Source organism: Octopus sinensis, linkage group LG30 (assembly GCF_006345805.1).
Source record: "Octopus sinensis linkage group LG30, ASM634580v1, whole genome shotgun sequence".
Lineage (NCBI taxonomy): Eukaryota > Metazoa > Mollusca > Cephalopoda > Octopoda > Octopodidae > Octopus > Octopus sinensis.
In genome coordinates, this window is record NC_043026.1 from 10,808,933 (window position 1) to 10,834,777 (window position 25,845).

At 38.4% G+C, this 25,845-nt stretch overlaps 3 protein-coding genes across 5 annotated transcripts in view; all 3 read left to right on the forward strand.

The window, feature by feature from the left end:
* LOC115226522 (gastrula zinc finger protein XlCGF17.1-like) overlaps positions 1 to 23,409 on the forward strand; it is a 371,227-nt gene extending 347,818 nt beyond the window's left edge. The window contains exons 3-4 of one of the 2 annotated variants that reach the window (XM_029797521.2): positions 20,706 to 22,166; positions 22,608 to 23,409. In XM_029797521.2, the coding sequence (XP_029653381.1) occupies positions 20,992 to 22,134 (1,143 nt within the window). In that variant the 5' untranslated portion in view covers positions 20,706 to 20,991 and the 3' untranslated portion in view covers positions 22,135 to 22,166; positions 22,608 to 23,409. Of the gene's footprint in view, positions 1 to 20,382; positions 22,167 to 22,607 lie in introns of those variants that run through there. The other variant, XM_036515284.1, reaches the window with a different exon arrangement.
* On the forward strand, positions 5,401 to 11,048 carry LOC115226521 (zinc finger protein OZF-like). Its single transcript, XM_029797520.2, has 2 exons — positions 5,401 to 5,607; positions 9,057 to 11,048. Exon 2 carries the CDS (start codon positions 9,401 to 9,403, stop codon positions 10,808 to 10,810), a length of 1,410 nt encoding a protein of 469 aa, XP_029653380.1. The 5' UTR covers positions 5,401 to 5,607; positions 9,057 to 9,400; the 3' UTR covers positions 10,811 to 11,048.
* Positions 15,197 to 20,160, forward strand: LOC115226523 (zinc finger protein 239-like). Of its 2 annotated transcripts, XM_036515291.1 has the most exons (3): positions 15,197 to 15,324; positions 17,489 to 18,933; positions 19,368 to 20,160. In XM_036515291.1, exon 2 carries the CDS (start codon positions 17,843 to 17,845, stop codon positions 18,893 to 18,895), a length of 1,053 nt encoding a protein of 350 aa, XP_036371184.1. In that variant the 5' UTR covers positions 15,197 to 15,324; positions 17,489 to 17,842; the 3' UTR covers positions 18,896 to 18,933; positions 19,368 to 20,160. The 2 variants fall into 2 exon arrangements, with proteins under 2 accessions (XP_036371184.1, XP_029653383.1); XM_029797523.2 differs by lacking the exon at positions 19,368 to 20,160 and having other exon boundaries at positions 17,489 to 19,013.
* Positions 23,410 to 25,845: the final 2,436 nt, after the last annotated feature.

Below are 25,845 nucleotides of genomic sequence, written 5' to 3' on the forward strand. Positions count from 1 at the left end.
TACATTTTTTTTTACTTTTTACCTTAGCTTATTTAAGTCATTAGGCTGCAGCCATGCTGGGGCACTTCCTCGAAAAGTTCTAGCCAAAAGAATTGACGCCAATCCTTTTTTTTTTTAGCCGACTAAATATTCTGTCTGTTGTTTTTGCCAAACTGCTTAGACACGGTGACATAAACAAAGCAGCACCGGTTGTCAAGCGATATGCCCCGCCTCCCCCCACCCTCACCTGACATAAACGTGGTTAGAAAAATACAAGAGAAAGAAGACATCAATTGCAAATCCAGTCCCCAATAAACACTTTCAGCTTTATACCTATTATTATTGAAGCAACAGGATACATACCAACCCATCTGGAGCAAAGTATGGTTGAATTCGGAATCTTAGGGAAAGAAGGCAAATCCTTAACTTATATGCTACAAATGTTCTTGAAATCTGGAACTATAAAAAATTTGCAAGACCTTCAGATTTAAAGGATGATAGTTAAATCAAGATACTTTCCTTCACAACCTTGCTACCAAATTGGTGGCCGGTCAAAATTCACTCTAAATTAAAAAGAGAAAGAGAAGAACACACACACACACGAGAGGGGCTTCTTTCAGTTTCCATCCACCAAATCTGCTCACAAGCTTTTGGTCAGCCTGGGCTGATAGTAGAAAGCACTTGCCTGCCCCAGGTGCCATGCAGTCGGACTGAACCAGGAACCATGTGGTTGGGAAGCAAATTTCTTACTACAGAACTACAAATAATAAAAAGAAAAGCTTAATATAATATGTAACATTATATAACTAATGTAAGTTGTTTTTATGATGAAATGATTCAGTATTTTAATGTTTGTATGTGTGTGTGTACATGCATATATTACTCTCTTTTACTCTTTTACTTGTTTCAGTCATTTGACTGCGGCCATGCTGGAGCACCGCCTTTAGTCGAGCAAATCGACCCCGGGACTTATTCTTTGTAAGCCCAGTACTTATTCTATCCGTCTCATTTGCCGAACCGCTAAGTGACGGGGACGTAAACACACCAGCATCGGTTGTCAAGCAATGCTAGGGGGACAAACACACACACATACACATATATATACATATATACGACAGGCTTCTTTCAGTTTCCGTCTACCAAATCCACTCACAAGGCATTGGTCGGCCCGGGGCTATAGCAGAAGACACTTGCCCAAGATGCCACGCAGTGGGACTGAACCCAGAACCATGTGGTTGGTTAGCAAGCTACTTACCACACAGCCACTCCTGCGCCTATATCATCATCATCATCATCATCATCATCGTTTAACGTCCGTTCTCCATGCTAGCATGGGTTGGACGGTTTGACCGGGGATCTGGGAAGCCAGAAGGCTGCACCAGGCTCCAGTCTTATCTGGCAATGTTTCTACAGCAGGATGCCCTTCCTAACGCCAACCACTCCGTGAGTGTAGTGGGTGCTTTTTATGTGCCACCCGCACAGGTGCCAGGCGAGGCTGGCAACGGCCACAGTCGGATTGGTGCATTTTACGTGCCACCGGCACGGGAGCCAGACGAGGCGGCGCTGGCATCGGCCACGATTTGGATAGTGCTTTTTACGTACCACCAGTCCAGGGGTCCTGGCATCTGCCGGGTGCCAGTCATAGGATTGGTTCAATTTCGATTCCGATTTCGATTTCACTTGCACCAACATGTCTTCGTAAGCAAAGGGGGTTGGCATGGGTGCCTGTCGTCGGATGAGGTTCGATATCGACTTCGCTTGCCTCAACAGGTCTTTGTGTCCAAGGGAGGAAAGGCATGCATAAGTGGGCTGGGCTCACTTGTCCTGCCTGGTCTTCTCACGTACAGCATATTTCCAAAGGTCTCGGTCGCTGGTCATTTCCTCAGTGAGGCCTAAAGTTCGAAGGTCATGCTTCACCACCTCGTCCCAGGTTTTCCTGGGTCTACCTCTTCCACGGGTTCCCTCAACTGCTAGGGATTGGCACTTTTTCACACACCTATCTTCATCCATTCTCGCCACATGACCATACCAGCGCAATCGTCTTTCTTGCACACCACAACTGATGCTTCTTAGGTACAACATTTCTCTCAAGGTACTAACGCTCTGTCAAGTATGTACACTGACATTACACATCCATCGGAGCATACTGGCTTCATTCCTCGCGAGCTTACGCATGTCCTCAGCAGTCATGGCCCATGTTTCACTGCCATGTAGCATGGCTGTTCGTACACATGCATCATACAGTCTGCCTTTTACTCTGAGCGAGAGGCCTTTAGTCACCAGCAGAGGTAAGAGCTCCCTAAACTTTGCCCAGGCTATTCTTATTCTAGCAGTTACACTTTCAACGCACCCACCCCCACTACTGACTTGGTCACCTAGATGACGGAAGCTATCAACTACTTCTTTTTTCCCCCTGGAAAGTGACAGAAGTTGTTTTCTGCAGATTTTCGGAGGTTAATGCTCCCGAGCATCTGCCACATACAAAAACTATTTTCCCAGTTAGCCTACCTTTGACATTGCTGCACCTCTTATGTGTCCATAGCTTACACTGGGTACATCTTATAGAGTTTCTACCCACACCTTTTCTACAGATCGAGCAGGGCCATCTTCCTGAAGACATTTGTGGATTGTCTACCTTCCTACTTATTAGTACTTTGGTTTTAGCTAGGTTGACTCTAAGGCCCCTCGATTCTAAACCCTCCTTCCACACCTGAAACTTCTCCTCCAGTTGTGATAGTGACTCAGCAATTAGAGCAAGGTCGTCAGCATAGAGGAGCTCCAGGGGCAACCTGTCTTGAATTCCTCCGTAATTGCCTGAAGGACTATATATATATATATATATATATATATATATATATATAAAAGGAAGGTTGGGGGGTTAGACTTTTGTTGATATGGAGAAAGCCTTCAACAGGATCCCCTGCTCCCTTATCTGGTGGTCATTGCCGAAACTATGGCTGGTGAGAGCTGTACAAGTCATGTACAGAGATGCTCTCAGTAAGGTAAGGGTTGGTAATGAGAATAGCAATGAATTCAGCATACAAGTAGGGGTCCACCAAAGATCAGTCCTAAGCACCCTCTTGTTCATCATAGTTCTCCAAGCAATAACAGGTGATCATGACCTTTGGCAATTTGCTGTGCTTAAGAAGACTCATCAAACCAAGTGAAATTGTAGTTGTGGCATATGATATGATATTCAAAGGCAGTCTGGATTGATGTTAAGCCCCTTTCCCCTTGTTTTCATTTTAGGAAGAGGCAGCTACATCACTATTGATGTGGAAATTATGTACGCTGGTCAGTATCTTCTGGATTTTCACATCAATGGCTTGGATCGCATCAAGTGTCCAATCAGGTAGCCCAAATGTTGGTATGAGTACTGGCACTACAAACATTGTTATATTGAATGCAGAGTTCCGAGGTCCATATTTTCTTCATTCAGCTGTACTATTCTTCAATGACATGTGTTTTGCTACAGGTGTCATTGTAACATATGTTTTCATCCACCCCTAGATACCTGTAACATTCCTCATCAGATATAGTGAAGTCATTGATGGAGATGTTCCTTGCCTGGTTTACAATTTTACCTTCTTTTCACAACCATATAGCAACATTTATTCTGGCCAAACTCCAAATCTACATTCTTTGAGAATGTTGTAAACATGTCAAGGCTGTTTTTCATCTCATGCATATTCTTTGCATATAGTTTGAAGTCATCCACAAAGAAATAGATTTTGGTATTTCTGTTTCCTTGTGAACCAATGAGACATCCTGAACACTTCAAAATTATATTTTTGATCATATAAACCATTTCAAATATTATTTTAGCAAGTTTTAAATTATTGTAATGTTTTTTGTGTGTGGCATAAACCATTTGCCATCTCTGTGGTACCTTTCTTCCCTTGATGCCCTAAACATGTGCTTATTTTGCTTAATGGTTAATCCAGTGCTGAGCCAACAGGCAAGTGTCTTCTACTATAGCCCCGGGCCAGCCAAAGCTCGAAAGTGGATCTGGTAAACAGAAGTCTGTCAGGATCTTTTCGGTTTGAAAGGCAGTTTTTAACATAATTTCTAGGTAACTAAAAAATTTTAAACTTCGTATACTGGTAGAATGTGTTTATAAAACATCTTTTTCTCTTGGCTTTATTGAGAAGATTCTATAGATTGTAAGATATTTGTTTTTTTCTTCAATTGCTGCAATTTCAACCAATCAATGACGTCTTTTTGAGGTGAAAACATTCTGTGCCGTATGAATATGTCCCTCGTTTAAGAAACAGATTGGGTTTATTTACATTTGTGAAGAAAAAAAGATACCCTTCCCCCACCCCTAAGCCTAACCCTAAAACAAATTAAAATGCAATAGATCGATACTAGGGTCATAATCATGGGTAACAATTTCATATGACACCGCTAGAAAAACTGCCGTTCAAACCGAAAAGATACGTCTGTCGTAAATGTGTGTGTGTGTGTCCTGCACCACTGCTTGACAACAGGTACTGGTTTGTTTACATCCCCGTACACTAGCTGTTCGGCAAAAGATTTCGGCAGAATAAATAACAGTCTTAAAAATAAGTACTGGGATCGATTCGTTCGACCAAATCCTTCAAGGCGGTGCCCAAGCATGGCCAAAGTCCAATGATTGAAACAAGTAAAAGCTATGAACAAAACTACTTTTCGTTTCACCCATTCAGGATAGCCAAGTCATTTTATTACATTCACCCAGCTTTGTCGGTTTCATTTTAATCTACATAACACTTATATGTACCTCAAACGAAAGATCTTGCAAATTTAGTGCATAAAATATATTTCTACGACCGGGTTCTGACAAATGAATTAAGTCCAAAATTAGCTGCAGTAGTAACTTTGTATTTTACTCTCTCCCTATGTTTCTTTCTATCGTTCTATTTCTCTCCCTCCCTCTCTCATAAATATACACACTCTTTATCTCTCTCTTTCACACTCTCTCTATATCTCTATAGTTCTATTTCTCTCTCTCTCATAAATATACACACTCTTTATCTCTCTTTCACGCTCTCTCTATATCTGTATAGTTCTATCTTTCTCTCTCTCTCATAAAGATCCACACTTTTTATCTCTCTTTGACTCTCTCTCTACATCCGTATGTCTCTTTCTATCGCTCTATTTCTCTCCCTCTCTCATAAATATACACACTCTTTATCTCTCTTTCACACTCTCTCTATATCTCTATAGTTCTATCTTTCTCTCTCTCTCATAAATATGCACACTCTTTATCTCTCTCGCTACATCCGTATGTCTCTTTCTATCGCTCTATTTCTCTCCCTCTCTCTCTCATAAATATACACACTCTTTATCTCTCTTTCACACTCTCTCTATATCTCTATAGTTCTACCTTTCTCTCTCTCTCTCTCTCTCATAAATATACACACTCTTTATCTCTCTCGCTACATCCGTATGTCTCTTTCTATCGCTCTATCTGCCCCTCTCATAAATACACTCTATATCTCTATCGTTCTCTCTCTCTTTCTCCATGTATAATATGGTAGCTATTTCCCGGCACTTCATTCTTGAACGATTTCATTAACTCTCTGCTTCGCGGTGCTATCCTATCTAAATCTATTTTGTTAACCCCATACCAAAAGCTATCATCTTGTAAGTATCTTTCATATATCTCATCTAACACAAGCACTTGGCTGTTTTGTGGTGGGGTTTTTTAGCTACAAATATTAAAGCATTTAACAATATTATTAGGGCAAACTAGCTTTGATGTTGAAATCCATAACATAAAATAACGAGGAAAACTTTCAGCTATAATTTAATCGCAGGGAAAAATACAAACCAGTCAGCTTATCCAGTAATCGAACTATTAACTTATTAACGAAATGTAATTAACCATTAGCGATATATTTACATGTATCATAATGTTCCAGTCTCTGCTTAAAATTAGAACAAAGTGACTGGGTTTAATTGCTTTGTTCTGAACAAACTTAGCTTCCTCGTGTTATTTATTCTTTTTCCTTTTACTTATTAATCTATGCACACGAATAATATGAATTTTCGATGTCAATTAAAATGGATTGTAAACAGTTAACAGTGTTGTATAGTTTGTAATGAAATGAAATGAAATATTTAATCCTGAAGGTGGTGGAACATCGACCCTGAAACATATAGGTCGCCTTGTCTTGCCACAAACATTAACGTTCACCTTAACGAAAGGTAATTTCATACATACGAAATAATGAAATTTAGCTCAAGTAATTAAAAACATAATGAGTGAGTGATGGTTTTTTAAACATTTTGCCCTCAACTAAGAAACATAAATCTATGAATCCGCACACACCCATATAATATATATATATATGTATGTATGTATGTATATATATATATATGCATGCATGTACATATATATATAGAGAGAGGGGGGCGGAATTTTCTTTATGCATGGCATATAACCTCTTATAACTCTTATTTTTTGGAATTTTCAGAAAATGCTTGCGAATTTGTGTTCTACACACGGGATATTCTACTACTATGCAAAAACAAAAAAAAAAAATCAAATTTTCGAACTTTTTTATTATTTATTTAATAACAGTTTTACGGACAGTCGGAATTGTTTAATTAAATCCCAGCAACTGACCATTAAGTGTGTTTAAAGCGAGAAAAATATTGAAAAACGATCCTACATCAGTGACAAAGACGGTATGAGATGGTCATGAGACGTGCTAATAATAACAGCTAAATATCCATTAAATCTCTCAATTTTGGTTTTGCATAGTCGTATTATTTCCCATGTGTCGAACACAAATTCGCAAAAAATTTCTGAAACTTCCAGTATATATATATATATATATATATATATATATATATATATATACACAATTAGTTATATGACCGGTCATTGAGTGACCAATTGTTTCGCATCCATAAAAGCGCTTAGCCTAAAAGACGACTCTTCAGACTCCAATGGCCGCGTCTGTGAGTCTAAGCGCTTTATGGATGCGAAACCAATGGTCACTATATGACCGACCATATAATTAACTACCTATAAATATTACGTTTATGTACTTGTTTTGCAAGGTACCTTGATGTAAAATCATGTGTTGAAGCGGATATTATTATATTTCAGGATGGTCGTTTGGTTTTTTTTTTTGCCAAATAAACGTGCACTTATATATACTCGTTCTCCACTTCAGATTTATTTTATTAATTTTCTTATTTTATGTCATTTCGTCACGCTTCCTGTGACCTCTTCAGCGACTCTCCACCCCACGTAACTTCTATTCTGTTTAGTCCACTATGGCAGTGGTTTTCAACCAGGGTTCCGCCAGTACAGTCCAGGGGTTCTGCAAGAAGTTACAAAACTGCTAAAATCGGCAGTAATTTTTAATTCTCCTGTGCAGATATGTGTGCATAAGACTATTAAATTATTGTACAGAGGTTCCTTGTGCCAGTGGAATGTTTCCTTGGGGTTCCGCTCCTGCAAAAAGTTTGAAAAGCACTGCGCTATGGATTAAACAGATATGGAAAGTCGCTGAAGAAATGACAGGACGTGTGGCAAAAGATTTTCAGACTAAGGATAATAAATAAGAACAATAATAAATCTGAAGTGAAGAACAAATATATAATGTGTATGTTTATTTGGCAAAAAGATAAAATGACTATCCTGAAATCTAGCAATACCTATAAATACATTACTACTCTAACGTTTAGAGTAGTCGTGTATTTCCTCTGCAGTAAAAACCTGTTCTGGACCCTTCTTTCATAATTTAACCCTCTTCTAGCATGAAGCTACCTCTCTCTTTTTCTTTACTATAGATCCACTCACTCGAGGGGATACTCTCTCTCTTTTACTTGTTTCAGTCATTTGACTGCGGCCATGCTGGAGCACCGCCTTTAGTCGAGCAAATCGACCCCGGGACTTATTCTTTGTAAGCCCAGTACTTATTCTATTGGTCTCTTTTGCCGAACCGCTAAGTGACGGGGACGTAAACACACCAGCATCGGTTGTCAAGCAATGCTAGGACAAGCACAAGCACACACACACACACACACACACATACATATATATATATATATACATATATACGACAGGCTTCTTTCAGTTTCCGTTTACCAAATCCACTCACAAGGCATTGGTCGACCCGGGGCTATAGCAGAAGACATTTGCCCAAGATGCTATGCAGTGGGACTGAACCCGGAACCATGTGGTTGAAACACATGCACCATTTATTTGATCTTGACTTCAGCTTTATTATTATTATTATTAGTAGTAGTAGTATTAGTAAGGTGGTAAGCTGGCTGAATTGTTAGCAGGCTGGGTGAAATGCTTAGCGGTATTTCGTCTGCTGCTATGTTCTGAGTTCAAATTCCACTGAGGTTGACTTTGCCTTTCATCCTTTTCGGGGGTCAATAAATTAAGTACCAGTAATACACTGGTATCGATGTAATCAACTCTCCCCCTCCCCACCAATTTCAGGCCTTGTGCTTATAGTAGAAAGGATTATTATTATGTTAGTGGAGGCGCAATGGCCCAGTGGTTAGGGCAGCGGACTCGCGGTTTCGATTCCCAGACCGGGCATTGTGGGTGTTTATTGAGCGAAAACACCTAAAAGCTCCACGAGGCTCCGGCAGGGGATGGTGGTGATCCCTGCTGTACTCTTTCACCACAACTTTCTCTCACTCTTACTTCCTGTTTCTGTTGTACCTGTATTTCAAAGGGCCGGCCTTGTCGCTCCCTGTGTCACGCTGAATATCCCCCGAGAACTACGTTAAGGGTACACGTGTCTGTGGAGTGCTCAGCCACTTACACGTTAATTTCACAAGCAGGCTGTTCCGTTGATTCAGATCAACCGGAACCCTCGTCGTCGTAACCGACAGAGTGCTTCCCCTCCCCTATTATTATGTTCTTTCCCACATTCTGTAACCAATGGCTTTCTGTTCCTCATGTCTCCTCTTCTCTCTGGTCTTTTCCTTTCTATTCCACTTTTTCTGTGTCATTTTGTCACATATATACATGTATACATGCAAGCAGGCACATTTTTTTCTGCAACATCTAACATTTTCATTTCTCTCTTTTTTTTTTTTATAAATATATTTTACAGTTGTGCTAACTGAACAGTCCATTACAACCTCTTGAAGAAGTGTTTCCACTAGAAAGTCTACTTCCAGCCATCTGTTGAGGCTGCAGAGTTTTCAACCAACACAACATTCATCAATCGCACCAGAATTTCCTCTTATGCAAATAGAAGTCTTCATAGCTATTTTGCGTCATTTAGGAAGAATCCTGACAGCAACAAGCATTCAAATTGTCCAAAGAAAATATATCTACATTACATTTGTTCTACAATTTGTAAACAGAGGCCTGTGAAATCTGAGACCAGAAACAGAACTGTTATAGTTTAACTCAAACATTTATCAGGTTTTTAAAACTTCCTCAAGAATTAATATGGAGAATGTTAATCACTTGGACACTCCAGACACTAATGTTTTTAATGAGAGAGACACAGACAGAGATGAGAAAGCTGTACCTAGTGAAACATTTATCAAACAAGAGCCATTGTACAGGGATATTCCTGAATTTAGCTGTGAGATTTGTAAGGAAACTTTCTCTTCAGAACAAGAAGTCTTAACACACAAAGAAATGCATTCTGGAGAAAAACAGTTTCAGTGTGGAATGTGTGAGAAATCTTTCAGCGAAAATTCTCATCTTGTTATCCACATACGTAGTCACACCAGAGGAAAACCATTTAACTGTCAGATCTGTGAGAAGTCGTTCGGTAGCAGGTCTCATCTTGCAGCTCATGTACGAATACATACTGGAGCGAAATCATTTTACTGTGATATATGTGGCAAATCTTTTATAACTAACAGCCACTTGAAAAGACATAAACAGATACATGGAGGAGATAAACTGCATCAGTGTGAAGTCTGTGGGAAGACATATAATGATAATTCACAGTTGATAATTCATAAACGTAGTCACATTGTAGAAAAGCCATATCATTGTGATAAATGTAACAAATCTTTTGATAAAAAGATTAATTTAACAGAGCATGAGAGATTTCACACTGGGGAAAAACCATTTCACTGCGAAATATGTGGGAAATCCTTCGCTAATAATTCTAGTCTTGCTGTTCACAAAAAAGTCCACTCGGGGGAAAAACCATTTCACTGTCAGATCTGTGAGAAATCCTTCAGTAATAGGTCTTATCTTGCAGTTCATGTGCAAATACATACAGGGGAGAAACCATTTTACTGTGATATATGTGGAAAATCTTTTATTACTAACAGTCATCTAAAAAGACATAAACAGATACACGGAGAAAATAAACTGCATCAATGTGAACTGTGTGGGAGGAAATATATTGATTATTCACAACTGATCATTCACAGGCGTAGACACAATGGAGAAAAGCCCTATCATTGTGAAATATGTGAGAAATCTTTTGGTAAAAAGAGTAATTTAACAGAGCATGTCAGAATTCATACAGGTGAAAGCCCATTTCACTGTGAAATTTGTGGGAAATCTTTTACCAAAAATTCCCATCTTGTAGTTCACGAACGAATTCACACTGGGGAGAAACCTTATCAGTGTGAAATCTGTGGGAAGGCTTTTGTTTCTAAAAGTGATCTAAACAGACATAAAAAGATTCATACAAGGCAAAAGACATATAAATGTGAAATATGTGATGAATATTTTGTCTGTAATCGTTATTTAACAAATCACAAACGAATACACGCTGGTGAAAGCATCTTTCATTGTGAAATCTGTGAGAAATCATTTACCACTGAGAGTCTTTTAAAAAAACACAAACAAATACACTCTGGAGAGAAATCTGTTGAAGAGGAGACTTGAAAAATTGTTCTGTTTATCTTTTACATGCTTCAGTTATTAGACTGCTGCCATACTGGAGCAACACCTTCAAGAATCTTAGTTGAACAAATCGACCTCAGTGCTATTTTTTGTTAACCGTGGTACTTATGTTGGTCTCCTTTTGCTGAACCACTAAGTTATGGAGATATGAACACACCAACACCAATTGTCAAGAAGTGGTGATGGGACAGACACACACACATGCATATATATATATATATATATATACACAAAAATGATTTCACAGGGATATGTTTCCTCTTAAATTGGTTATGTACGCTGACCAACCACAGTAAATGTTGATGCCCAAATTAGCAATAAGTTGCTAGACTCTGGTAATTTTCCTCACTTGGTAAATTCGAGTGTCCTATCCAGTACTGCATAGTTTCCATAAAGTAATAGTATTAATAATAATCAGAGGAATGAAGATTTTCTGCATCTATAATTTTATTAAACGGTTATTTACAGCATTCTTTTGTGGACCTACATGCATTTCGACTGCACACTGTTAGATGTGCATCCTGGTGTTATTGCCAGTATAATATCATCAGAGTCCATTGTTTACTGCCATTCCACGTTCAGCTGGCATGAGAAATGTGAATTGGTGCTGGACTGATAGACAGCTTTGGGGCTCTGGTTTGCTCTGGCACTCTCTTAGATTGGCCCCAGATGGTGGCCTGAGTGTCCTTTAGCATCTTAGTAGGTCCAATCCTGGTTGAAAGGCCTTCATTCCTGAGGAAATTCTGCGAAAACAAAAATGAGTCTGCAACAAATCCACAATGCCATACAGCTGCCAGGTGCTGTAACGCCCGTGGCTCTGAGCATGAGGAAGGGTCTCCATGTCAGACCCAACATGCTTCCCAATCATGCCAAGGTGAAGAGCAACCAACTGACTCCTGATCATGGAATAACAGATCCTGACACCAGTGCCCCATCGTCACTGACCCTACATAGGGACAGGCTGGGCCATTTTGTTCTTGATTATGGTTCCCATTCTCTGGTTCTTCAAGGCAATCAACTCCATGACAATCGCGCCATGGATCCTGTCACTGATATCGGGATCCCCACACACGTCCCCACCTCACTGAATGAGGACGGTGTGCCTACTGGGGATCTTACAGGAAGTGATGTGACCCTCAGCCCATCAATGGACAACTTCACCCTTGAGATTCCATGCGTATTGATCTTGTTGCTATGCCTACTCTGCCCTCAACACTTCTTAAGTCCCAGTGTTATTTCTGAAAGTGATCTAAACAGACATAAAAAGATTCATACAAAACGAAAGACCTCAAAATATGTAATGATTATAATGTAATCAACTTGACATAGCCCCTTCCCCAAACATGCTGGCCTTATGTCAAAATTTGAAACCATTACTATTATTTAAGGTAGTGAGCTGGCAGAATCGTTAGTATGCCAGGTGAAAAGCTTAGCAGTATTTCGTCTATCTTTACATTCTGAGTTCAAATGCTGCTGGGGTCAATTTTTGCCTTTCCTTTCAGGGTCGATAAACTAAGTACCAGTTACACACTGGGGTCGATGTAATTGACTAATCCCCTCCCACCAGATTTCAGGCCTTGTGCCTTTAGTACAAAGGATTATTATTACTACTGTGCTCCCTCTCTATAATGCGGGTGACGGGGTCCAAGAAAACCAACCGTGTTCTATCTGGGCAGCGGATTCACAGGTAATGAGGGTGAACAGGCGATAATAGAAGAAAATGAATTATTTGGTTTGATTAGTAAAGTGCATGAATGAAAAAAAAAGCATGTTTAACATTTATTATACAATACCAATAAACTACTTGCAAAATATGAATTACAGCACTAAAACAACTTTTAAAAAATATTTACATTGTTTACTTCTGTAAGAAGTTCCTGTTAACTCTAAGGATTTTCAGTAAATACTTATGAAATGCTTTTACATTGCAGTTCTGATCTCATACCACTCAGTGAATGATTTGAAAGCTCTGAAAAGTATGTTTAATTAATAAAGTTACATTGTATGAAAGTTCATATTTGTTTTTTATTCAGTCACATAAAGTTTGTCAGCTTCCTCTGGCACAGTCCTTTCCTCATCTTAATTGTGTTCTTGGGCAGATAGAGGACCTTGATCTGGCCATCTCTGATCTGTAGGAAAGTTAAGTTAATTTTTTGGCGCAAAAAGCAAGGACATGGAGTTATGTACAGGGGGGGTGTTCATGCAAAAAGTTCAGGCCATTTCTGGTCAAGAGAGACTTTGAACCGAGTGGTCGTCTGCATCTTCACTATCTCGTCCGGCAGCTTATTCCAGGGATCCGCAACAGGATGTTTCCCTGTGGGTGTGCAGAGCAATTATCTAGCTGGAGGGTAGCTTTCTCCAGTAGGTTGAGGCTCCTAACTCTAGAAACAAATGACTTGAACCATTCTTCAAATATGGGGCCAGAAAGAAATTTGCCAAAAGACAAGATCATCGTTGGAGCCTCTTCTGTGCAAAGTCATGATTGGTCAGATTTTGTTGATCACATGGCTAAAATTCTAACGAATTGTGATACTGGATGTAGTTATCTGACAGCTGAACATTCCCACTACAAGTCCTTCTATCATACTCTTTCCTGGCACAAAGCCATCTTCCTAAACATTACTCTCTCATCAGTTGAGTCTTGTTTTGCAAGTTACTTCGTAACCTCAATAGTGCTGGTGCAACATAAAAAGTACCCAGTACATTCTGTAAATTGGTTGACATGAGGAAGGGCATCCACCTGTAAAAACCATGTCAGAGCAGACAGAGTTTGGTGCAGTCTTCTGACTTGCCAGCTCCTGTCAAACCATCCAACTCCAGCATGGAAAGCAGATGTGAAGTATTGGTGACAGTACATAAAAGTGTGTGCCTTAAGAACAGTCCTGGTGATGAAAAGCGCCTGTGTGGTACCATGTAAAAGCACCCAGTACATTCTGTAAGGTGGTTGGCGTTAGAAACCATTACTGGAGTCTGACACAGCTTGCCAGCTTTGGTCAAGTCACCATGTATGTATGCAGTGGATTCAATCCACCATAGCCAAATTTAAATTAACACTGCAACAGAACTTTTCCCACGATGGAACAATGGCTTTTCTCTGATTGCAGTTTTACATTTTCCAGATGCCTCTAGCTAAGCTGAAATAATGTCTTTACCACTTGACCCTTTCTAACCTCTTCTACTTCACCAAAAGCTAGAATAGAGATAACAAGATCACCATCTAAATCTATTGTTCTCAATGATTTGTCTATCCTTCTGGATAGTTATATAAACAAAGAACCCCCAAGCAAAAACCAGTAGTCACTTGGCAACAACTGAACGAGGCAGCTCGTAATGACTCAGGGAACGGACTGCTAGAATCATGATCACAAGGAATGCCTCTGCTAAAGATAATGGTCAGAGAGAGAAATGAAATTTACTGTCAGCAACTGTGAGATAACGTCCCACACCCTACAACTCTCACTATCTCTAATTCTGTTCTCTTACAACATCATTCTATCTCTCTCTCGGTATTTACTACTAAACAATGAAGAGAACACAAACACAGACTTTACTTCGCATGCTTTTGGATTTATCATAACTTGCCCGTCGAGGCAAGGTATTGTAACATAATGGTAAATAAATATTTCCTTAAAACTTCATGCGTTGTTCATCTTTCGCATCCTACAGAATGCAATTGTAACAACAAAAACTTTATCATTACAACTGCTGACTCCTCCGACATTTCATCATATTTTTTACAAATCAATCTTACCCGTTATATATATATATATATATATATATAGGGAGAATTCACAAAAAAAACAAAAGACAAAGACAGGTGGTGTAGACAACAAACAGATATATTAGTCTAATGCTCGGGAAGTGAAAAAGTCTTTACCGTTTTGAGCCTATGCTCTTCTACAGAAAGAAACAAAGAGAGAAAATAAAGAATGTGTAGTGGCTAGCAGAGGCTATTACAAAGAATATGGAGTCTAGTACATCTGCACATTTTCTTTTTTTTTTTTTTACAGTCAATTAATTATATAGGATATTTGGTTTAAATTTGTCCGATGTACATTTCTGCTGCAGAGACAACTAGCAATTGGTCACCTACAGTAATCTTAGGTGCTCTTTAAAACTCAATGCAGTTAGCCAGAACCTGGATTATAACTGTGCTTGGACAGAACCCACCTGGTTACTTTATCCCTATCTATTCATTATAGATAGATAGGTAGGTAGGTAGGCAGGCATTTAATTATTTGATAAGAACTCGTTAAAATAGTTATACAATTATCTTAAATTGTATTAATTTGTCTTATCATTTACATTACAGCAATCACAAAGTTATAAGTATGAGTACGAAAATAAATGTAACGATAACTCTGTATGTCCCTCCCTATATATATTCAAATATTTCCTCGCGTAACATTGTTGAATAATTTACTCCAGAAACATTGTTTCTCGCCGTTGTTTCATCTAAATTTCTTTAATTAACCCATACGTTAAGATATAGTCTCGTAAGTATCTTTAATACATCTAACACAAACACTTTAACGGCATTTTACACTTGGTTGCTGTGTTGTTAACCTATAAAGCGATGGGATTTGCACTTGCATAGCATCGACTGCTGGGCACATTTTATGAAAATGGGACTACTATGCACACATAAAAAGCAAAAAAAAATTGTTAAAATTATCTTCTTAGTATATAATGGTAGCAAGTTTTACATCATCTTTCGAAAAGTCACTAGTTGATCTATTAGTCCTCTTGCATTCTGGTGGGGTTTGGGAGCGTTTGAGTGACATTAGACCCCGACAAACGTCCGAAAATTAAATTCATCGATCTGGGCCACGATCGTGGCCTGTCGACCTGTGCCTGACGGCCACGATCGTGGCCCATCGCGCTTTATGTGTTAAAAGTAAAAACATTAAAATATTTAACAATGTTTATGCTATCAGGACAAGTAAGTTTGACGATGTTGTTCAATCCCTAATGTAAAGTATGAAATGGGTACCGGATGAAGGGTCTTATTTGGTTTGAGGTTCTGGGTAAAAATAGAAGCCAAGAGGGTGTTGTTAAGTCCCAGGACAGCTCGGTCGAGCAGAGTTTTTGTTCAAAAGCGTTTCAGCTGTGACTGTCACGTTTTCATATACCCAGCGCTTGACTATCGAATGTCTTCTTTTATAAAACAACAGACTGATATTTGACTAAGCATTTCACTGCTATTTCTAGTGTGTCGAACGGACATCAGTGACATATATTAATATATATATATATATATATATATATATATATATATATATATATATATATATAAACTGTTACTTCAGAAAACATCTAACTCTATTATCCCATCTACATTGCTTTAATTAACTCCATACGTAATGATATGAAAATATTCTGGTAAATTTGGGAAGACAAACACTTTAGCGGCATTTTACACTTCATTGTTGTTTTGTTTTAACTACAAACAAACATTAAAATATTTTTGTAATGTTAATGTTACATCTACACACATTCACATAGATTACATATATAGAGACAGCAATGTATAATCATAGACAATATAAGGATTGATTATATCTATTCACATCTATATAAACTGATATAGATATTGTCATAGATTTCATAACGATCTATATCTACATTCATCTATAAACATACGAGGGAGTACTGAAAATTTCCTGGCTTTAAGGGTGTCTCGAAAGGCCTGGTTGGAAGCCCAACCTTCCAAGAACTTTTACAGGGCTTAGAAAAACTGAAGGACTGCTGCAATAAGTGTCTGAATCTGAGAGGGGAATATGTTGAGTAAAATCGTAATTAACTGATCATCCTATATTTTCTTTTACCTAAAGCCAGGAATTTTTTAGCACTCCCTTGTAGGTATGTAAACACATTCATATCTAAATATACCGATGATCAGTTTCGTACGGTTTTCTTATATATATATATAAAGAGGATAAAACCATTATTTAATGTTATATCTAGCACGGTGGTACCTCTCCAATACCCTTAATTATATATATATATAGTAAGTGGATAAGCGAAAGAAGGGCACTCAACCAATTTATTGGGAGTTACATGTATGGATCAAAACAATTTGATTCAAATTCGTTGGTACTCTTGAGTTTCAAGAGTGAAGCTAGTCATGTGTGTGTGTGTGTGTGTGTGTATACATATATATATATATATATATATATATATGTGTGTGTGTGTATGTATGATGTATATATTGGTGCGGGCGTGGCTATGCAGTTCAGAAGCTTGCTTGGGTTCATTCCCAATGCACAACACCTTGGGCAAGTATCTTTTACTATAGTGCTGGGTTGACTAAAGAGTGGATTTGGTAGACAGAAACTGAAAGAAGCCCAAATGTGTATTTTTATACAGAGTGAATCAAAAGTAGCGCCCAGTTTGTGGAAGTCATGCCTTTCTTTGTTGTTTTCCAGATTATTACTGACAGTTTTGAAAGTTACAAAATCTGGATCTTGTATCATGTTGTTAACACTGTTTGATTCCATGGGGGAATATTTACCCCTTTTGGAAACAGGTAGGGGTTGGTGACAGGAAGAGCATCAGGTGATAGAAAATAGTAGTAGTAGTAGTAGTAGTAGTATCTTCATAGGTTCACGTCTACTTTGTGAGACATCTTATGTTGTTATATTTTTTCTTGCTTTACAGTTCTGCTAACAGATCATCCCATTATCATGTGTTACAGATGAAGAATTATTGCACCAGAACATCTGCTGCCAATTATTTATGGATGTCCATTTTCCACTCTACACATCTTCCATTAACCCATATCCACCTTTATTCACTTAGAAATAATTCTTTAAGTTTATAACAAATTGTAGGCCTCTTAAAGGTTGGACTCAGTCTGCAACAAGCAGTCTGGTAAATAAAAAAAAAAAACACATCCACATTGCTTATTTTACTCATATCAAAGCAATCTCATGATATCTACGATATGAAACTGAGCCATAACAGATATTTAAAGACATTTCTCAGCTTTTTAAGAATTGCTCAAGAAACAATATGGATAATGTTAATCACTTGGACAAGTCTAACACAACTGTTTTTAACCAAATAAATGCAGTTAGAGAGATGGACGGAGATGAGAAAATTGTAGATAAAAATGTTGCTGAATATCGTTGTGAGATTTGTAGGAAGGGTTTCTCTTCTGAACATGAAGTTTTCACGCACAAAAAAACACACACGGGAGACAGACAGTTCCGGTGCGGAATATGTGAAAAATCTTTCAACCAGAAATGCCATCTCGTCATCCATATACGTAGTCACACTGGAGAAAAACCCTTCCGCTGTGAAATCTGTGAGAAATCATTCACAGATAATACTAATCTTGTCGTTCACAAAAGAATTCATACTGGGGAGAAACCATTCCACTGTGAAATCTGTGGGAAATCTTTCACTGATAATTCTAACCTTGTCGTTCACATACGAATCCATACTGGAGAGAAACCGTTTCACTGTGATATTTGTGGGAAATATTTTGTTGCTAACAGTGTCTTAAGAACACACAAACGAATCCATACTGGCGAAAAACCATACCATTGCGAGATCTGTGGGAAATCTTTTATTGAGAATTCAAAGCTTACAATCCATAGACGTAGTCACACTGGAGAAAAGCCATATCATTGTGAAATCTGTTGGAAGTCTTTTGTTAGTAAAAGTAATTTGACACAGCATGAACGGATTCACAGTGGGGAAAACCCCTTTCACTGTGAAGTGTGTGGGAAATCCTTCTCTCAGAATTCCAGTCTTGTGGTTCATGAAAGGATCCACTCGGGGGAAAAACCTTACCACTGTGAGATTTGCGGCAAGTCTTTTGTCTCCAACAGTGATTTAAACAGGCATAAAATTATTCACAGCGGGGAGAAGCCGTTCAGATGTGAAGTGTGTGAGAAATATTTTGTGAGTAACAGTTATTTGACGAAACACAGAAGAATTCACACTGGGGAAAACATTTTCCATTGTGAGATTTGTGGCAAGTCATTTATTACAAACAGCCTGTTAAAGAGACACAAGCAGATACACTCTGGAGGGATGTCTGTTAAAGATGAGACCTGAGAAGTGGTTCTCTGGCTAATCTAAAGTTATTTCTACCACCATATGTATATGTGTGTGTGTGTGTGTGTATATATTTATATGTATATATATATGTATATATATGTATGTGACCGCGTGTGTACCGTTGGCAATTTTTTTCCCTCTGTCTTCCCTTCTCTGGATCTTTCCTTCTCCTTTGTTTCTGACAAAGAGCTCCGCTCGAAACATTAAACCCTCCTTCTTTCCTGAGCATCCAATAATACTATATTTGTTCCACGTCCTCGCGTTGTTGTGTTTTTTTTTTGTGCTTTCATGTTTGGAATAACTATATATATATATATATATATATATATATATATAATGGTTGTATACTGTCAATCTAACAAGAACGTGACAGTAGGGGGTACACCACCGTTATATAGCCCTAGGAGGCATCGAACGCCTCCTGACAGCTTCGACACATTTTATCCTGTGTCCTTATATACACACATATATATATATATATATATATGTTTGTGTAGTTTGTGTCAGGTGACTGTGTGGAGACGTTACACATGTTGTAATTGATTATTTGGCATGTTCTCAGCACAAGAAACTATTAGTAGCATATAAAAACATGTATTGTGTCTATTAAATAATATATATATATTTATATAGATTAAAGCAGAAATGAAAGGACAGATGGTTTGGCAAGACTTGGCAAAGACATTTAATTTAGCTATATGAGAAAAAGTTATACACAGTCTCTCCAACAGCTGTTTCTAGAATATCCCAACTGGAACATAGTGTTGAGCAAGGATTCATTGGGTACATCTTATGGAGTTTCTACCTACATCTTTTCTACAGATTGAACAGGGCCATCTACCTGATGGGTTTGTGATTTGTTTGCCTTCCTACTTACTAGAACTTTGGTTTTGCAACATTGACTTTAAGGCCCTTCAATACTAAACCTTGCTTCCACACCTGAAATTTCTTCTCTAGTTCTGGTAGTGATTGAGTTATAAGAGCAAAGTCATCAGCTTAGAGGAGCTCCCAGGTGCAGCCTGTCTTGAATTCCTCTGTTACTGCCTAGTGGACTATGATGAACAAGATGGGGCTGAGCACTGATCCTTGGTGAACCCCTACTTCTACCCGGAATTCTTCACTATACTTGTTGCTGACCCTTGCCTTACTGACAGCACCCTTGTACAGTTCTTATTAACCACTTGTCTATCCCTAGTTTCTGGATCACCCACCAGATAAAGGATCTGGGGACCCTGTCAAAGGCTTTCTCCAAGTCAACAAAAGCCAAGTATAGGGGTTAATTTTTGCTAGGTATTTCTCCTACCAGAAATATAGCATCAGTGGTACTTCTACCTGGCACAAAACTGAACAGCATCTCATCTAAGCAGACTCTCTCCCTAATTAGTTAGGCTATGACCTTCTCCATGACCTTCATCACCTGATCCAGCGTCGCTGAAGAGTGACACCGTTGCCTTACCAGAAATATAGCATTAGTGGTACTTCTTCCTAGCACAAAACTGAACTGCATCTCATCTAAGCAGACTCTCTCCCTAATTAGTTAGGCTATGACCTTCATCACCTGATCCAGCATCCGGCGTCGCTGAAGAGTGACACCGTTTTATATCTAAGAAAGACATCGGCGACTTTTAACGTACGTCACCGGTGTCATTGAAACAAGGGGAGTAATTATCAACGACACCGCCTACAGGCTGTGTTTTTAATTGCGTGAATTATATTATACGTTATAATTATCTCATGTTTAGGTGAACGTTGATGTTCGTGCTTAAGACTAGGTGATATTACAGGTTTCAAGCTCGGCCTTCTATAGCCTTCATGATTAAATATGTCATTTCATCACAGCTTTACATCGTTAATTAGTTGTTCCCTATTTTACAGGACAGGGAACATGGCTTTTAATCAACAACAAATCAATCAATGAAATTTTCATTCGGACTTTATATCAAACATTCTACTGGTGAGTAGAAAATATACCTACATCACATCTGTTCCTCACATGTAAACGGAGGATTGTGATATCTAAGACAAGAAACTGAACCATAACAGATTAACTCACAGACACGTGTCAGTTTTTAAAGAATTCCCCAAGAATTAATATGGAGAAGAGCAATCACTTGGATACTTCAAACGCAAATGTTTTTAACAATATAGATATAGTTGCACAGACAGATATAGATGAGAAACCTGTCCTTGGCGAAGTATTTACTCAAGAAAGATCGTTACAGGAAAATCTTACTGAATATAGATGTGATGTTTGTCGGAAGACCTTCTCTTCAGAACGTGAAGTCTTCACGCACAAAGAAATACACAGCAAGGAGAATCATTATCAATGTGAAATATGTGGGGAGTATTTTGTCTCTGATAATGTTTTAAGAATACACCAACGAAAACACGCCCAAGTCAAACCGTTGGGCTGTGAAATATGTAGTAACAATTCTAGTCTTATTATCCACGTTTGCAGTCATACTAACGAAAAACCGTTTCACTGTGAAATGCTCAAGAAATCTTACTCTGGTAATCCTAGTCTTATAGTCCATAAACGAATGCACCCTGGCAAAAAGGCCTATCACTGTGAAATCTGTGGAGAATGTTTCTGTCAGAAATCTAAGATGACTTTACATAAATATAGTCACACTGGAAAGAAGCCGTTCTATTGTGATATATGCGGGAAATGTTTTGTGAGGAAGTGTACTTTGTCGACACACAAAAAAATTCACTCTGGGGAGAAACCGTGGCACTGTGAAATCTGTGAGAAGTCGTTTGCGAAATCTAGCCATTTAAGCAGGCATAAATTAACACACACGGGAGAAAGACCTTTCCCTTGCAATGTATGTGGGAAATCTTTTATTACTAATGATAACTTAAAAACGCACAAGATGATACATTCTGGGGAAAAACTATTTCGCTGTGAAATATGTGAGAGATCTTTTGTCTCTAATACTCATTTAAGCAGACACAACAGAGTCCATAGTGGCGAGAAGCCCTTTCATTGTGAGATTTGTGGGAAAGGCTTTGCCTCTAACAGTGATTTAAACAGGCATAAACGAATTCATACTGGAGAGAAACCATTTCATTGTGAAATGTGTGGGAAGTCATTCTCTGATAATTCTAATCTTGTGGGTCACATCCGCAGCCATACTGGGGAAAGACCGTATCATTGTGAAACTTGTGGGAAATGTTTTGTGACCAGTAGTCACTTAAAAAGACACTTACAAACACACACTGGAAAGAAGACTTGAAACTGTGGAAACAGGAGAAAGCTTTCTTTTAACCCTTTCGTTACCAACCCAGCTGAAACTAGCTCTGGCTCTGAGTACAGATATCTTGTTTTCATAAGTTTTGAATTAAAATCTTCCACCAAACCTTAGTCACAATTTATGTTCTTAACACTAGCTGAATGATAACTAAGTTAGTTTACTAAATTCTTTGTTATATTTAAAGGAATTGAAAGAAACACAGAGCATCTCAGCAGAAATATGGCAACAAAAGGGTTAAAATATATAATAAACAATTCTTAACCCTTTTGATACCAACCCGGTGGAAACTGCCCCTGGCTCTGTAGCACAAATATCTTGTTTTCATAAGTTTTGAATTAAAATCTTCCACCAAACCTTAGTCACAATTTATGCTCCTAACACTAGCTGAATGATAACTAAGTTAGTTTACTAAATTCTTTGTTAGAGCATCTCAAAATAAATACAGTAACGAAAGGAGATCTAAACTTATTGTCTTACTGGTGAAAAACGTTGAAACTAGTTCTGTTTGAATTAAGACATACTTGCCAGGTATGTTTCCATGGAAGGTTGGAAATGAATAACACTGCTCATTTGGCAGTAACACTCGTGTAAGACTAGGAGACATGCACATATACACATGTTAGAAAAAAGACTCTCATCTTAGTCTATTCACCTCAATAGACGTCATCGATTGGTTGAAATTGCTGAAATGCAAGAAATTAAGCAACAAATAGCTTACAAACTACAGAATTTTCTCAAGAAAGCCAAAAGAAAAAGATGTTTTATAAACACATTCTACCAGTATACGAAGTTTAAAAGTGTTTAGTTACGTGGAAATTATTTTAAAAATCTGCCGGTGAAAAGATCCAATATTTCTGTTTAAAAAGGAATGTCTTCCACATTGACGTCATAAAGAGATGTTTGTTTGAAAAGAAGGTTAATGTTTGCTTTAACACCCAGCCACCAAAAAAAAAAAAAAAACAATGTGCATTCAACTAATATATAAACAAAAAATTGTGCCAATGAACCGTGGGGTGAGGAGAGGAAGAGAACTTTCGGAAAATTCCGAAAGTCGTCTCCCCACCTTTCGGTTCGTTGGCACAAATATTTGTTTTTCATATTCCGTTTAATACACATATTTTCATACCTATTACACCGGGGGTTTTTTTTTTTTGTTGTGGCCAGGTGTTCATCATCAGTTAGCGTCCGCTTTCCATGCTGGCATGGGTTGGACGGTTCAACGGGTCTGGGAAGCCAGAGGGCTGCACCAGGCCCAGTCTGATCTGGCAATGTTTCTACGGCTGGATGCCCTTCCTAACGCCAACCACTCCGTGAGTGTAGTGGGTGCTTTTTACGTGCCACTGGCACAGGTGCCAGACGAAGCTGGCAAATGGCCACGATCGGATGGTGCTTTTTACGTGCCACCAGCACGGAGGCTAGTCGAGGCGGAGCTGGCAACGGCCACGTTAAAGTAACATTAACCGAAAATAATGGACAAAACAAAGTTTTGCAGGTCTAAATAAAAATATTTTTTTCTTGCCAAATAAACACGCACTGTATATTCGTTCTTCATTCGTTTATTGTTATTTTATCTCAAGTCCCCCCACTTCTTTTTCCAAATCTATTCTGAATTCTTATTATTGAAATACACTACTTTGTGTTGTGAATGCATGTGTGCACACATTTATTTGTTAATTAATATTTAGCGGAAGCAACAAAGTGACTTAATGCATTGGCACTTATTTATCAAACTAATTACAGGTAAAAAAGATGTGGGTTTATATATAGCGGATGAGAATTATATTTTCCTCTGGACTGTTCTAGATCGAATTTTAAATCAAAACAATGTCATTCAATTAAGTAGATACATAGCTAAAGAAATACAGAAATTTTGTGCCTGTCTTCAAACACATATACACAGTTGGTTCTGCTAAATATTAATGAAAATATACTTATACTCATGTTTTGAGTTCTGTTTTTCCTGTTTGCATCACCATACCTGTACAGACAGACTTGTTAATGCTTGTATATATTAATTAATGTTCAGGTGTAATAAAAACAATTTTACATTAATCTGATGGATCACTCTATACTTTTGTAGAGTACAAAGTTATTTTTATACAAAAATTAGTTTTTTTTATTTACCATCATCATCATTTAATGTCCACTTTCCATGCTAGCATGGGTTGAACGATTTTGACAGGGCTGGCGAACCAGATGGCTGCACCAAGCTCCAATCTTGATCTGGCAGTTTCTACAGCTGGATGCCCTTCCTAACACCAACCACTCTGAGTGTGTAGTGGGTGCTTTTTACGTGCCAGTCAGGCAGTACTAGCAATGACCTCACTCAAATCTTTTTACACGTGCCACCAGCACAGGTACCAGTAAGGCAACATTGGTAACAATCACGCTTGAATGGTGCCACCGGCACGGAAGCTAGTTGGCTGCTTTGGCAACGATCATGCTCGGATGGTGCTCTTGGCACCCTACTAGCATGGGCACAAGTGCCAGTAAGGTGATCCTCCTGAATGCAGAGGACATGCAAAGAATAGAGAGAAATGAAGTTAATACTCCACTGCATGTGCAATGTCAGTGTACATGCAACACAAAGCACTAGAGAGAAGTTAGGTATAAGAGGATGTATAAGCAGTATGGAAGAGAGGAGACTGTGCTGGTTTCATCATGTGATGTATGTAGTTATGGACAGTTGCATAAAGAAGTGCCAACCTTCATCAATTCCCTCACACATGTACCATAACCCCTGCCTCCTCCATCATTTGTTAGTCACCTCATCCTGTCTCTATATCACCTCACCTATTCTCAGCACCATCAATATCTCCTGAGGGCATGTTCTAACACATCCCTACCATCATCTCTCTCTTTATCTTACTAACTCACTCTTTGTTTTCCACTTGGGGTCTCTATGTATCTACTCTACAGCAAGACATTTATTTGCTTTTTTTTCTATACCTTAAATCTCTCAACTGGCACAAAGAAACACCTCCTCAATACTACTCCCTACTCCCAGTTGGTGGGGGGAGCGGTTTGTCTTGCAAGGTATTTGCTGACCGTCGGTGATGTTGCCATTTAAAAAGCACCCAGTACACTGTAACGTCGTTGATGTTAGGAAGGGTACCCAGCTGTAGAAACCAAGTCAAAACAGACTAAGGGAACTGGTGTGGCTCCTGGCCTTACCAGCTTCTGTCAAACCGTCCAACCCCTGCCAGCGTGGAACACAAATGTTAAATGATGATGAGGATTCTTCAGCTGATGTTTGGAGTATAAATCAACATGAAATTTTTATGTCAATTTTTTTTATTTAGGCCACATTAAAATGAGGAATTTGTATCATAGAATCAAGAGCCATTTCAAGTAGGTTAGTATCAAAAGAAAGACAAATGAAGACCATTGTTATTTCTAATTGTAGAGCATATTTTCAACAAATCCTCTCTATATTAATCTCCTCACTTTCTCTATGTATATGTCAATGTCCACTGATGGCACACAAATTCAAATGATTTTCCACAAAGTATGTGTAAGCTGTAAGCCCTCTTTTTTCCAAACAGTAAAATGAGTTAATACTGTTATGTCAAATAACAGTAAATATATATTTCTTCAGGCTGTGTTTGTGGATTATCAGACTACAAGAGAAGGATTTACATAATTTGCATTGACAAATATATTTTACCAGCCTATATGTATATATATATATAT

Coding starts and splice junctions, on each gene's coding strand:
- LOC115226523 (XM_036515291.1), top strand. CDS start 17,843: ATGGATAATGTTAATCACTTGGACAAGTCTAACACAACTGTTTTTAAC.
- LOC115226521 (XM_029797520.2), top strand. CDS start 9,401: ATGGAGAATGTTAATCACTTGGACACTCCAGACACTAATGTTTTTAAT.